At 38.9% G+C, this 14,552-nt stretch overlaps 1 protein-coding gene across 3 annotated transcripts; it reads right to left on the bottom strand.

The window, feature by feature from the left end:
* Window positions 1-331: 331 nt before the first annotated feature.
* On the bottom strand, window positions 332-13,502 carry LOC119722852 (transmembrane protease serine 9-like). 3 transcript variants are annotated; one of them, XM_038193225.1, is made up of 12 exons: window positions 13,287-13,502; window positions 12,300-12,608; window positions 11,015-11,253; window positions 10,147-10,282; window positions 9,564-9,682; window positions 8,454-8,600; window positions 7,873-8,017; window positions 7,666-7,770; window positions 6,458-6,679; window positions 5,452-5,762; window positions 4,496-4,750; window positions 332-3,212 (listed from the first exon to the last, which is right to left on the bottom strand). In XM_038193225.1, exons 1-11 carry the CDS (start codon window positions 13,477-13,479, stop codon window positions 4,502-4,504), a joined length of 2,175 nt encoding a protein of 724 aa, XP_038049153.1. In that variant the 5' UTR covers window positions 13,480-13,502; the 3' UTR covers window positions 332-3,212; window positions 4,496-4,501. The 3 variants fall into 3 exon arrangements, with proteins under 3 accessions (XP_038049153.1, XP_038049154.1, XP_038049155.1); XM_038193226.1 differs by having other exon boundaries at window positions 4,503-4,750; window positions 13,287-13,495; XM_038193227.1 differs by lacking the exon at window positions 13,287-13,502 and having other exon boundaries at window positions 12,290-12,465.
* Window positions 13,503-14,552: the final 1,050 nt, after the last annotated feature.

The following is a 14,552-nucleotide window of genomic DNA, read 5'->3' as shown; positions in this document are numbered from 1 at the left end:
TTCAATGACGTAAGCAATGTGCTAGCTATTGTTCATATAATCCGTCAAGAAGCAGTTGTCTACGACGTCACCATTGAACTGAGCCTAGTTAGTGTACAATGTGCCCAAATTTGTCAAGATAGAACGTTTGGGGATAACTTTTTTATTAAATAATTATGTGTTCGGCGCGATCAGTGGATCGGCGATCGTACCGCCAGCGGACAAGGGACGGTGCATTTCGAAGCGATCAAGCATCAGCGCAGATCCACTGATCGGGCCCAACGCACCGGTATGCATGCTTGTTTTGTGAATGTATCCTCTAAAGTAAAAAATGATGATAAGAGCAATAAGATTGTTTGCGATCACCACCATTTTTATTTGAAATTCATGTATTTTTGTTTAAAAAGTTTATACTTATACATTTATAGTATGTATGACTTAATGTATAATGTATAGTCTTTAAATACATAATGGAATATTTTAAATAACAATAATATGTAAATGTACATGTACAGCGATTTTTTGAAAGCCACCTTGAAAGAATTTGATTCAAATCGGCATTTTTTAAAATATTGAGACTGATATAAAAAAAATTGCCCTGAAATACTTGCCATGGGGCCTAAAATGTTTTTTTTTTTTACAGAAAACGGTTTTACAGAAACTGTATTTTGATGGATTGGAATGTTCCATACATTTTAAACATTGAGCTAAAAAATAGCGGTTCTTCTTGATTATTGTGCATGATAACCAAAATTTAGAATTTTTTTCGTTTTCTGTTTATTTTAAAATCAATTGTTATACCTGCATGTTTCCATAAAGTATGCAAAATATTACTACCAGTAACTTTAATATATCAGTGAACACTGTACATACGATACATATATAAAAAAAAACCGAATACTGAGTATGCTAAAATTCTCTTCTAAGTTGAATATGATATAGTAAATAATTAAATTAATGTATTTTAATTATATATTTTTTAAACGTGGAATGGAACTCGGGTTGGAGGAAAAATTTAAAATGATGTGATTTTTTTTCACTGGCATTTTTTCCATTGGATTTAGTGTAAAGAGTTGCTTGCCTTAAAGACATGTTCTGAGAAGCGCAAAAGGGATAATTCTTACCCGAGCCAATCCATACAATCAGGTGAAAGAGATTTTCTTAATGTTCCTCTGAAAATCAGCATCAGTATCGACTCCATACATGCCATACATGAGAAAAAGAGGGCGCTGTTTTACTCTGGCAATGTTGCTGAGTACAGGACACTTCACTGGTTCACGCATACTGCCCATTGGTTTTACATATGAGACAGTGCACCAGGGAAGGAGGTCCAGGTTTGGCACCCTAGAGCATATTTGGGCGTGAACCATAGGTTCATTCCGTGTCAATTCAACACGATTCTGGACCAGCCGATGCTATCCTTAAAAAATCATAACTTGAAAACTTTTAAGAGCGCCCATCACAAAACTTTGTTGCTTACATCATGAACTAACCTCTGAAAAAAAAATTACGAAATTTGAGGCATATTTATTTTCAAAATTCAAGGTCAAAGGTCATTTCATTACGCATTTTCTCTGCGCTTCATGCTTCGATTTTGGTTTTATTTTATGAAATGGTGGCCATTTCATAGAGCTTTAATATGATGCACAGCTTGGCTTTGTAGGTGCTATAGTTTTGGAGATACAAGTATTTAAACTTTGCCAGTCGTGCTAATTAGTCAAAAGTTTGTTGACACGTATCTCAAAAACCAATGAGCCAAACTGCAAACAATTTCAGTTTGGAGGTTTCTCATAATAGGCTAATCACCACACCAAATATTGTTTCAATCTGTGAGGGTCGGGTCCAAAATTGTGTTGAATTGACACAGAATGACCCTGCAGTTAACCATAGTTGGACTAACTTTGCTCAAACGAAGGATAGTTGGACTACTCGACGATTTGGAACCGAACTACAGCACGGTTGCATCACTGGTTGCCAATAGGCACGCATCATAAAGCACAATGGGGAGCCGGGATCAAGAGGTTTCGTGACGACGTTTGACCATGGATTGACTAGAGGCGTTGCAGTGTTACTCAAGTGAATGTGCTACCTTGATAAAACTTCCTCAAGAATTTTTTGTATAGTTCAGGTTTTTTCAAAGTGTTTACATTTCAAAGTGGTCTTTCCGTTTGAATAAAATGATATATTCATAAAAACAGTTCGGTTCTGTTTGAAGTGATTTTTATGGTGTTTCCTTTTTCATTATCAAATATAATATTGGGTTTTCCGAAACAGATATTATTTCCTTTTAAGAATAGTGTCGCACCAATTAGGAGTTAAGAAAAAAAAACAGTTAAAAAAAAGTTCCTAAAACTTGTTTGTGAAAAGCTACGATGTTTTTCACTAGCGGCATTTTACTAAGACATTGACAAAATGGGGAACTACCAACATAGGGCTGGATAGCTCAGTTGGTAGAGCACCGAAAGTTACATTTACAATGATTTGAGTAAAACATGTTATATACGTGTACTTACTATTATAAAAATATTACAAAACTTGCCAAAAATAATCATGGTATAAAAATTTACTTTTACTGTACAATTTCAGTTAACATTGTTTTTCAGTTTGGTCCAGTATTCCGATTGATTTAATTATCATTTAGAAAGTGCGTCCGAATGTAGAATCATCCTTTACAGTATTTTTGACTAATTTTTTTTACTTTTTTTCTATTTTGATTCATATCATGTACGGTTTGGATCTAAACTTGGTGTTAATGTTGTTTTTACTGAATATTGTGGCCAAAAATATCACATTCCCAGAGATGTGAAGTGCTAAGCAACACAAAGAAATCCTGACGAACTTTATCGTATTATTATTTCTTTGTCGAGGTTATTTCTTTACAGACAATATGATTTCATAACTTCTAGTGATCCATTTGCATTCAAATTTTGTTTAAACAAAGTGCAACTCACAATCTTGACATTCCAACTGCCAAAATTGTGACATATTTTTTTTGATATATTATCCAGGCAAGAATAAAAGGTACATTTTAGTGGCTTTTGCTTCGAACTGTATCAAGTCAGCCGTGTCGTACAGTGTGCGTTTTTTTGCAAATCAGAAACGCATTTATTTTTCTCACCTATTGACGCACTTTATGTTCAATCCTTGAATATTCCAACCGCAATAAAAAGTAAGGTGTATGGCACTTACAGATAAGGCTTCACGGTGGAAAGCAGTTTTATGAGATAACATCCCTGCAGAATTTAAAAAAAACATTGAAGTAGTGAGCGAATATTTTATGCGCCAGTACTACAGCACTATATTGTAAATTCAGACGTACATGTAGCTAAATGTATGAGTGGTCGATGAAGTGACATTTTAACTTCAAAGGAAACATGTAATAGGATTTTTATGACTTAAAGCTATAGTCCATCATTTGCAGCCATCCGAAAAAGTAACTGACGTATTATTGTTCAAAAACATACTTGGTTGAAAGATAGTAAGTGGACTAAACTCCCTGTGAAATTGATCTTTCTGGCAAGCTATCATTTTGAAGTAATCAACGAAAGAATGCCTTTCCAACGGTGCGTCTTAAGACGCACCGTATTCTGTGTCCTTGGGCAAGCCGCCCCACTTGCCTCTCTCCACCAAGGAGCATAAATGGGTACCAGCATTTGCTGGGAGTAACCTGACATCCCATCCAGGCGGAATAGAAATATTCTCAGTCATTTCGTGCAAAGGAAACTGGAGATAAATGCCGGGCCTGATAGGCTATTTTGGCTTATGACAGACTTTACAACATGTACTACATTGTACTGTTGTACTTATTAATATGCAAGCTGTTTTACTTTTCAAGTATGTCAATTACTTTACCAAGCTGTTTTTATTATAAAGTACATCTGTATGTCAATTTTTATTGAAATAAAGGGTGAGGGACTAAAAAGACTGTACTTATTTCATCTAACATGTCTAAAGTCCCCAGTTGGTTCTGGTCAAATGTCATAAAATAGGTTCAAATTTCCATTCCAACTACTCATGGTAGACAAAAATACATGGTAAAGTGTGACCGGTTTGCATAGTTGTTTTTAAGCAAACCAGGAAAACGTGGCTAGTTCTTGTCAAAATGGACAACAGAGGGCAGTGTTCATATCAGAGTGTGCTTTTTCAGTACATTTAACTAAGTAAGCCAAAAGTCTTCTGTGGGATATATCCTGCCTGAATGATGAGTAATAATGTGGAGCGCTGTGGTCCAGTGGTTACAATGTTCAACTCATGTGCAAAAGTACTGGGTTTGAATTCGTACATGGTGCTTGTGTTCTTGGGCAAGACACTTTAACTTTACTACAATTGCCTCTCTCCACCCAGAAGTATAATATTGAGCTGCTGCAGAAATCTAATCCCAAGGCCTGATGAATAGGGTAATAATTACGAAGCGCTTTAAGACTTTAATATAACGCTATATATAAGCACTAAGTATTTATTGTAATGAATAACTATCACTGATTTAAGTGAAATATTAAGTAGAGTTAAAACTCACCACTTACTAGTCAGGATCCCGCAGATGCAACCCCTCGTCCACGTTCAGCAGCCACTTGTCGGCCCGGTAGGTACCCGTGAATGACTCCACGGGTCCCACTGTCTCGTTAATGACGCCCAGCATTCCCGGTGTGTCCCCACCCCCTCCGCTGTCGTTGCCATAGCCGCAGGGGTCGGCCGAGGTCAAAACGGGGATGTCGGTACGAAGTTCCCCGTAAGGGCCCGCAATGGTGACCGTGGATGGGAAATGCGCTATCTGAAAAAATAGGTGAGAATCTTATTGCGCTGTTAACCAGTGGTAGCCGACGAGATTGCCATGAGTACGAGTACGAGTACTTTGCCATGAGTACAAGTACACGGTTATTTTTTTCAATGAATACGAGTTCGTGTACAAGTTTCTGAGAGTATGAGAATGAATACATATTTGAGTACGAGTACTTTGCACAAATAATAGCATATTTCATTCGGTATACATGTTCTTATGGGATTTATTGCTGTCAATCTAAGCATTTAATGCAACAAGCCTCTCAAACAGTGGACAATTGATTTTATTTGTTCATGTACTTGTTAACAAAATTTGAAATTGCAGCGGCAGAACGTTTGCATGGGAACTGACTGACAAAGATCAAATAAATTACAAAATAAAATTATTTTCCTACCTTAGGCCAAGAAAAAATAATAGTTCTGCTTCCGGTTTCCCTACCTACCCTATTCTGACAGCCCCTACCCTAAATTTTGTTGTGGAAAAAATTAGAAAAAAAATACTCAAAACCATCAATTTCTACCTTGACTACACACAGAAGCCTCCATATGATCGCACACACAAAAAATTGCCAAATAAAATAAAACTCCCTACCTACCCTATTTTCAGTGCCATGCAATCGGAAGCAGAAGTATTTATTTTTGGCCTTACTATTAGCATAATTTTTGTTCATCCTACATAAAAAAAATACTCACAAGTATCACTTGGTCCATCACTAGTTGACCGATCAAACGTATGCTCCAGTTCACCGGCTCGTACGACGCCAAGACCAGCACGAAGCCTCTAGCGCCCTCTTGTGGTGCGTTACCGTCCAGTGCCACCTCCATGTCCCCAGCCACCGGGGGCCGGGTGTGTCGGTTCCCCTCGTGGACGGCCAAGACGTAGACCCGGTATTTGGGGTTGTCGTTGGCTAGGCAGCTGTAGGTTTGCTGGGCTTCGTCTTGGTATGAGGGTCTGGCCGTGGCCGATGGGGCGTCATGTTTGATTACGCAGGAGCCGTAAAGAGCTGTAACCAAAACAAGAACATATGTCAGATTCAAAATTGGGTTTGCCATGAAAAAAAAAATTCTGTGAAGGGCAAAACCTATATGGGTTATTCTATTTTGGGTCCAAGGTGTGACATTTTTCTTGTCTGTTATTTTTGGTACTTTGTAATTTGCCATTCAAGAATCATTGATGATGACTTCAAACAAATTTTTATTTGTTGGGTAGGTAGTTTGCTATTCATAATCACTCTTGGAGGACGACTGCACTAAGGAGTGCATCAGAATTATAAATAATAGATGTCATCAGATGTAACGGGGACAGGAAAAAAATGGACCCCAAATTTATTTTAACGAAAACAAAACAAAACAAAAAACCGGATTTTATTTTTCAAATTCATTATTATGAACAGACAAATGACATTGTAAAGAGTGTATTCTTTACAATATCATTTTTGACAAATATAACATTGTAAAGAATATATTCTTTACAATATTTTTTTTGTCATTTGTTTTGTTATAAAACGACTTTCCATTGCAAAATGCTGAATTTTCAAAGTAAACATTAGTAACACTAAGCATTAGACCTCCAAACTTCAGTTATTCATTATTTGAAATGTTTGATGTCATATTCTGTGATCAACTGTCCTGTTCTGAACATACTCAAGATTGTGAATTTCAACCAAAAATAATCCTGATTTCTAACAGGTCCACTTACGCAAACAGGACTCCCTGGAATAGTACGGCGACTCGCAGGAGCAGAAATCGTCCTCGCACACCGCCCTCACCTGAAAGCCGCCGACGTGCGCGCAGGAGCCCTGCCGACATGGGATGCGCAGCTCAAGAGGGGGCGTGCTCCGTCGCAAGTCCACCGAGGGCTGCGTGGTGCCCGAGGTGGTCGACGGCAGGTTCGTTGTCTGTGTTGAACACGACAAAGACTCTGGAGTAAACCGACAGATTGTACAAATTAACTTCTTCGACTTCTGGAAAATCAGAGAAATATTTACAAATGCTCTCTTCCAAATGTTTATCCCATTTTTAAATCAGCTGTTTCTCTCAAAAGGATAGAGTGTCGTTTCTCTAGTTTTCATGTGTCTACATTTCAATTATTGCTTGTTTCAGCTTGGAAGATTTTGTGCAGATAAATATTAAATAAGGTATGTCAACCCACTGAGTAACCCAATTAAGCCAACCCATTAACCCAAAATGCCCTATGTCTGCCCAAAATTCTGTGAGACTTATTATGCAGGGTGAGTAAAAAAAAAAGCGGAACCCAAACCCAATAAGATATATTTCATATTTAAAAAAATGTGTAGCACCAAAAATAATATTGAAAGGAAAGCCAATTTCGTAAGCTGCTGTTAGATGAACAAATTACTGAAATTGCTCAATCTGTTCAAAGAATATAACCATTTAAACACAATGACCCTAAAACCTGTCTCGTCCAAAAAAAGCAATTCATTGTGTGTTTTGACTGTTTGGAACAACAAAGAAAATGACAAAGAGTACTTGTTTCAACAACTGTCACCAACTGTAGTACACAATATTTTTATTACAAACCCTGGTTAAGCAAACAATATGATTTACAAAATCTACTTTTTTAAAGGACGGGCCTTCAAAGGGATTCTGTTGAACATTTTCAACGTTTAAACTGAGATTTTGTCGCTGGTGATGTTTGAAGACAATTGCAACAACGATTCTTGAAATCGCAATTTTTTGGACGAGACAGGTTTTAGGATCATTGTGTTTAAATGGTGATATTGTCTGAACAATTTGACCAATTTCAGTCATTTTTTTTCATCTAAAAGTACCTTATGAAATTGGTTTTCCAGTCATTATTATTTTTGGTGCTACATATTTGTTTTAATATGAAATACATAATTTTTGGGGTTTGGGTTACGCTTTTTTGACTCACCCTGTACTTACCGTTGAGTTGTCTGTCTTTTTCTTGGAGTTGTTCCCTCAGTTGCTTTATTTCTTCTTCTTCTTGTGAGAGCTGGCTGGTCAGTTCTGAAACCCTTTCCTGCAGGCCTGAACGAGAAAACAAATTCAGTCTTTCAATACGTCATCAAAACAACTTATATTTGGGAAATTCACAAATTTCAGCAAAATCGACAAACATTTGCAACTGACCAGCGCAGGTGTCTGTGTCATCGCCGATCAGGCTGGTAATCCAATGGGTGTATCTGTGGACCCTGGTGTAGACGCCGGGGAACCGGTGACGGGCGCAACCGATGCCCCAGCTCACTAGACCGATCAGAAACCAGCGTTTGTTATCCTGCAATGCCACAGACGAAAAAAATAATCAGTAAAATTAAACGGAAAAAATATGGTTGGAGCAATGACTTAAAGCCAACTTTTCAGTTCACCATCTCATTAGATGCCATTTTGAGAAAAAGTAAGGCTGTCACGAGCCAATATGGCCTATCAGGCCTGCGTTTATCTCCAGTTTCAGTGGCATGAAACGACTGAGAATATTTCTAGTCCCCCTGGATGGGATGCCAGTCCATCACAGGTTACTCCTCAGCTAATGCCGGTACCCATTTATACTCTTAGGTGGAGAAGAGGCAAGTTGGGGTGAAGTGGCTTGCCCAAGGACACAACATATGGCCAGCAGCTGGGTTCGAACCCCTGACCCTCTGATCATGAGTCACAAACGATAAACACTAGGCCACACGGCCCCCGAGTTAGCCCGAAGCAATTTGCAAACTTACTCTCACAGCAAAAGGGCTACCACTGTCCCCGAAACACGAGTCCCTAGCTGTGGGTCTGTCATCTGACATGGCACAGAACATCCTGTTGGTGATGACGTCTTGATGTCGATTATTGCAAGTCTGCTGATCCATGACCAATAGACGTACCTGTGTGGATTGAGAAGAAAAAAAACCCAGAAAATTCAGTGACTATAATTTTCCAACAGTGTCGTTTATTGACACTTATTTCTTCGTATGGAGATCGTGTCAAACAAGAAATACCCAACAACCCAGAAGAAAGCTTCATTGACAGCCTATACAGGGTCGTAAAAAAACCCGGAACCTCATATTTCCACTACCCTGAGACTCTGTCTAACCGCATAATTATACCAATGTATGGAGAATCTTTTTAGACGAAAAATGAAACCAAGATCCCCGATTCAGTCCAGTAGTTTCTGTTCTAGAGCCTATTTTGTGAAGCAAGGTGGGGGGGGGGGGTCATTTTTGTCCTGATGAATTACTAAACCGCACCCGGGAATTTGACTTACACTGTAATTGATAGAGGGACTGTTATCTAATAATACCCACATGAAAGAAGTGTGCTTCACAAAATAGGCTCTGCAGCAAACACTACTGGACCGAAACAGGATATTTTGGTATCATAATTCTTCTTAAAGGATTCTCCATCCATTGGTACAGGTGGTTGAGTCTCAAGGTAGTGGAAGTATGAGATTCCATATTTTTTGGACCACCCTGTATAACATCGATACATCATATAGCTCAGGAGAACCATATCATCAATTCAGGGAACACAAGAAAAGTCTTAGACAGAGAGACGATGCAATTTACAAGATGGGTGAAAGGGCAATTTGGATCTGACAGACCAAAAACACGAACAGGGACGCCGGATGAGGTTACATGCTGACTGTTTAATTCAGTATAGAACCAATGTCTGTCTTGTGACACATAACGACCAGACAAAAAAAATCTTCTGATAAAGGGGCAATGATGTTGTTTGAAACATCAGTAAACACTGCAAACATTGCATCCGGACAGTACATGTAAATACCTCCCCAATCCTAGAATGACAGGTTTTTTTCTAATGAAAGGAACCTTTAGTGCTAAGCTTACCCTTCTGAGGTACCTGGTAGTGGTTGTGGTTATCTCCGCAGTTCGTCCCCAGCCAGTGATGAAACCACGGGTTCGGGCTTGGAGCAGGTTCATCGCACGCATCTCACTAGGCAGGCAGACTGGCCAGAAAATGAACAATCAAAGTCTACAATCCATGAAATACAGTGTCTTACTAAACAAGTATCCTAATCGCAAAAAAATGAGGAGAGGCAAGATCGTTGGTCACTTTGTAATGCGAAAATTTATCCTTCCCTGTTATGTGATTGGTCGATCGAGTAACAATTATGCAAATGTTATGCGACAATGTAGCCTTCCCTTTTATGTGATGTCTCTAGTTAACATTTATGCAAATGTTATGCAACAATTTATCATTCCCTGTTATGTGATTGGTCTAGTTAACAATTACGCAATGTTATATTACAATTGATTAATGAGTAGTAAAGCGAGTGAGAAAAGGCCATAAAGGCACTATAGGTTAGTGCACATTGGCTAAAAGCACACGAACCAGCATCATCTACCGAAGTGTTCTAACAAATGATAACATACGCACTATTCTTTCCAGGCATAAATATTATAGACTTACTAGGAACAATGAAGTCTGTGTACGTGACTGGTTGTCTTAGTTTCAATAGCGCGATGTCGGAGTCGTAGGTATCCTTATCAAACTCTGGATTTACGATGAGTTGCTCCACCTGCAGGATTCGCTCAGTTCCTTCCTCCTGTTGGGAGGGGCAAAAGGTCAGTAAGGTCAAAGGTCATTGAGGTCAGGCACATGCCATTTTCAAAATTTTGGTTTAGTCTTGGCTTTGGCTTCATCTCAATTTGCAACAATTTCAAAGGAAAATATTAATATTGGAGAAAGATATAGACCAATTCAAGTGCAAATCCTTTTGTATAACGTTTTACATTTTCAGCGAACCTATCACTCCAAACACTCAAAAACCTGGCCATAACACCTTGGTGCAAGCCTAGCTCTAGAGGGGCTGACTGACTAGCTAGCTGGACATTGCACATTTGAAAAATGTGAGGGGGGGGAGGTGGGGGGAGGTAGGGGGGGGGTAGTGGTTTGGACTTAATTTGATGCCACAGGACACTCTTTTTCCCTCGGGAGAAAAGGGAATGCGTAGACAACGGCATCAACTTAAAAATAGTTATTTCCACTACTTTTGGGGTTTAATATTTTTTGTTTAAAATGCCATCAACATTTTTTAGGTGGGGTGGGGTAGCGTGGGTAGGTTGGATGGGTGGGGGGAGCAGAGAGGGTCAAAACGATGTTACTGATTTAAAAACATTTATCTTCACTTCTTTTTGAGTTTAATTAAAAGAAAACCAGCAACCAATTTGCATTTTTAGGGGGTAGATGAGACCCCTTTTGGCCCCCCTCCACTCAATCCTCGATACCCCAGAGCTACAAGTACAACACAAAATCCAACCCTGGGCAAGCTACAAACCTTGAACAGGTCGTACTCCCCGAGTCGGACCTCCATGTGTTCCTTGATGTCGTACTTGTAGCGAGCGAAGCAGTGCGCGGCCGTTATGACCCAGCGTTGGTTCAGCAGCACCCCGCCGCAGAAGTGGGTGTTCTCCTTGGTGTTCCACAACAGGGCCATCCAGGGGGCCTGGCCTTCTTCCGTCGTTTTCCCCCCGATGATTTTACCTCTGATCCGGGGGACGCCGCACTCGATGGGATCTGTGGGTGGTTCAGATGGGATCATAGGGTCACAAGCGAAGGGGGAGGGGTGCTAAACAACATTATTGTGATGGATCATAATCCATCACAAGTCCAGTCACAAGAGTCACAAGTCCAGTCACAAGAGTCACAAGGAATCACAAGTCCATTCACAGCTCCAGTCACAAGTAACAGTGGATGAACGATAACAAAGGAATGCCTTTGTCAAAGCTCATTTGAATAGCTTGTGAGTTGACTTGGGACTGGAGGACTTGTGATGGACTTGCAGGGACTTGTGATGGACTCGACAACATCCCTGGTCACAATTAAATCACAAGTCAACTCAAAAGTCTAGTCACAAGTAGCAGAGGATCAATTTTGATTAACAAAAGAGTGCCTCATAGTAAGTCAATCACAGATAAGGCCCAAAAAAATAGTTCTGCTTCCGATTATATGGCACTTGAAAATAGGGTAGGTAGGTAGGGAATTTTTTTAGCAATTTTTTTTAGGTAAGATCATATGGAGGCGTCTACGTGTAGTCAAGGGTACAATTTTAATTGATGGTTTTGGGTGTTTTTTTTCTCATTTTTTTTCATGAAAAAAAGTTAGGGTAGGGGCTGTCAGAATAGGGTAGGTAGGGAAACCGGAAGCACAGCTATGATTTTGGGTGGTTTTTTTGGCCTAATCACAAGTCAATCAGAAGTCAAATAGCAATTCAATCATAAGCCATCATCAGACATCAAATCACAAGTCATTCAAACATAATCATACATAATCACAAGTAATCACAAGTAATCACAAGTAATCATAAATCAACTATAGGTCAAATCACAAGTCAACTGTAAATCACAAATTAATCATTTGTCAATTACAAGCCAATAAGATTATATTTAGAATTTAACCTTTTTTCCTACAATTTTCCAATTTGATCTTTTAAAATTATCTTTCTTCTCTTATCCAGCACTGCCCATTAATAATTTTTTTGAGTGCTTAACTTTATTCTTTTATTCAAAAAGAGAAAGAAAAAAAGGAAATGTTTGAAATAACCTGAACAAACCATGACTCACAGCTACGTAGCGGGCGATCCTCGTCACTCGAGGGCGCCACATCCAAGAAAAACCTCGCCTGTATCATGTGATGATGTCGGATGGCTAGGCACATGAAATAGCCCCTGTCGCCGTACTGGGCATTTAAGACCAGGAGTCCCTCCCCTTTTATAATGTAGACACGCCCCTCGTGGTAGGCGTTTGACACTTCGATAGCTCTGTTGTCTTTCTGCCAGTCCAAATAAGTGGGACTTTCAATATAACAGTCTAGAAAGACATCGGTGTCAGTGGAGACAGTTATATTCTTGTCATAAATCTCCTCGCGAAATTCTGTGAAAAAAGTTAAAACATAAAAAGTTTGTTTATAAACATAGGGACACAAAACTGTTCTTCATCCAATTAATTAAATTACATCAACAAACAAGAACAGTAGTACTATAGCAGTATGCACATGTTTTATAATTGGAGTTCAACTATCTACACAGATGGTTGTCTTCAGATTTCAATCGTTACAAAAACAAGAATATCAAGTTGGAAATATTTCAATACAAAAAAGGCCTATTTCATTCTTTCCAGTAACAGCTATTGTCAATATTCTGTACCCTACATGTACAATTGCCTGCGTAGTATAAGGCACTACTCAGAAAAACAACAACAAAGAGTTTGCACTCAATAGCATCAGCAGGGTCAAGGTTGATGAGACAAAAACTTTGGTCTGTTTACAAAATTATGAAAATATCTCAATTCTTATGTACAGCAGTCACCAAAACTTAGTTAAGTTAGCAGTAGGAGGTAAATTGAAATACACACATGTGATAGTAAATACATTATTTTTGTTTGGTTGACTTCAATTTATTGAAATCGAAATGCAAAGACTAGGAAAACTGTGACAAGTTCGTAGGGTCAAATCTCAGCTGTTCACTCAGTCTTTTCTTTGTGGTTTGTTGAACCATGCGGTTGAACTGTTTAGTTTAGGGAGCCAAGCTAGTGTTATCTACAGCTACCGACCTTCTGTTTGGTACTGTGTTTGCACTTGTTCGTCTCCGTCTAAACTGCAAACTCTGCCCAAAGCTAGCACCAGCATCATCAGAAAGAATGACCGAAACAACCCCATGTTCATTTCGATTGCACGCGCCACTGCAGAACTTTCACTTGTTGCAGCGGGTGACAGAACGCTTACTGCAGCAGTTGAACAGTGCATGCATGCTCTAGTTAAGTTTTCTGTACACAAAAGTACCATCCATTGAATGCACACATGCTGATCAAAAGGTGGCGCGCTTTAACTTTATCAGTATGAGACCGAGTGGGCCGGACTGATAAAAAAAGAGGGGGGGGGGGGGATTTCCTTAAATTTTGTTCATGATTGGTAATCCTTACTTTTAGGACCCCGTTCCTATATAGGAAGGGAAAGATTCACCAAAACAGTTGACTAAATGACACTCAAAATTGACATTCTGATACTTCTTGGCACATCTGAACAATTGGCAATGACACCTTCTTGACTTCTAAAGACTGCTTTAGCCTGCAAAAGTCACTTTGGTACTGGACAGACATCTGCAAAAGTCAGTTTTGAACAGAACTCGTAAAAAATAGAGGTGTCCTAAAAGTAAGGATTACCTCATGATTGATGCGCTTGAAGTTCAATGACTTTAATATCATTTAATCGTGCATGCTTAAAAAAAATTGTTTTGTCTTCAGTTTTACTTTAACTATTTTAAAGTAATTTTGAAACTTTGGGGTTTTTTTTTTGGGGGGGGGGAGGGGGGTTGCTGCTTTCAATTGAGGTTCGACTTGAAGAGAAACATTGTCCAAAATAACTAACTTTAAGCTGTAAATGAAATGGTAATAACTACGGTAAAGTGTTGTTAGTAAAAACACTCTAAAGCAAAAAAGCAGATGATCGTGCAAACTCATTATTAGAAAGGCTTTTATTTTATGCAGCTTGCCAGAATGACAAAATTAAAATTATCACTTTGACAAAATTATCACGTTGTACAAAGTTAATCCAGTAAGCTTGGCATGGTGTAAACAATTTATGGTTGACAACATATTGTGGAACCCCCCCCCCCCCCCACCTAAAAAAAATTTCCCCTTACTATTTCTCATCACATAAACTATTTTATTCAAGTTTTCACTACTGCAATTTCTTTTTTCTTTCTTAGAAATGGGTACACAATAAAGTATTTCATATCCTAGTACTGGTTTTTAAAACGAAAAATGATCATGCAAGCAGATACAGTAAAACGCAGCTAAAAGGAACACGGTGGGGTCCAC

Source organism: Patiria miniata, unplaced genomic scaffold, assembly GCF_015706575.1.
Source record: "Patiria miniata isolate m_02_andy unplaced genomic scaffold, ASM1570657v1 HiC_scaffold_16, whole genome shotgun sequence".
NCBI classification, from domain to species: Eukaryota; Metazoa; Echinodermata; class Asteroidea; order Valvatida; family Asterinidae; genus Patiria; species Patiria miniata.
This window is presented reverse-complemented; position numbering and strand designations above follow the sequence as displayed.

Excerpts from the sequence above, each read along its gene's own strand:
- LOC119722852 (XM_038193225.1), bottom strand. The coding sequence starts at position 13,479 with ATGCACTGTTCAACTGCTGCAGTAAGCGTTCTGTCACCCGCTGCAACA. Across the intron at positions 9,683-10,146 it reads CACAGACTTCATTGTTCCTA|TCTGCCTGCCTAGTGAGATG; the intron begins GTAAGTCTATAA and ends TTTTCTGGCCAG. Across the intron at positions 5,763-6,457 it reads TTCCAGGGAGTCCTGTTTGC|CTCTTTACGGCTCCTGCGTA; the intron begins GTAAGTGGACCT and ends TTTTGGTTACAG.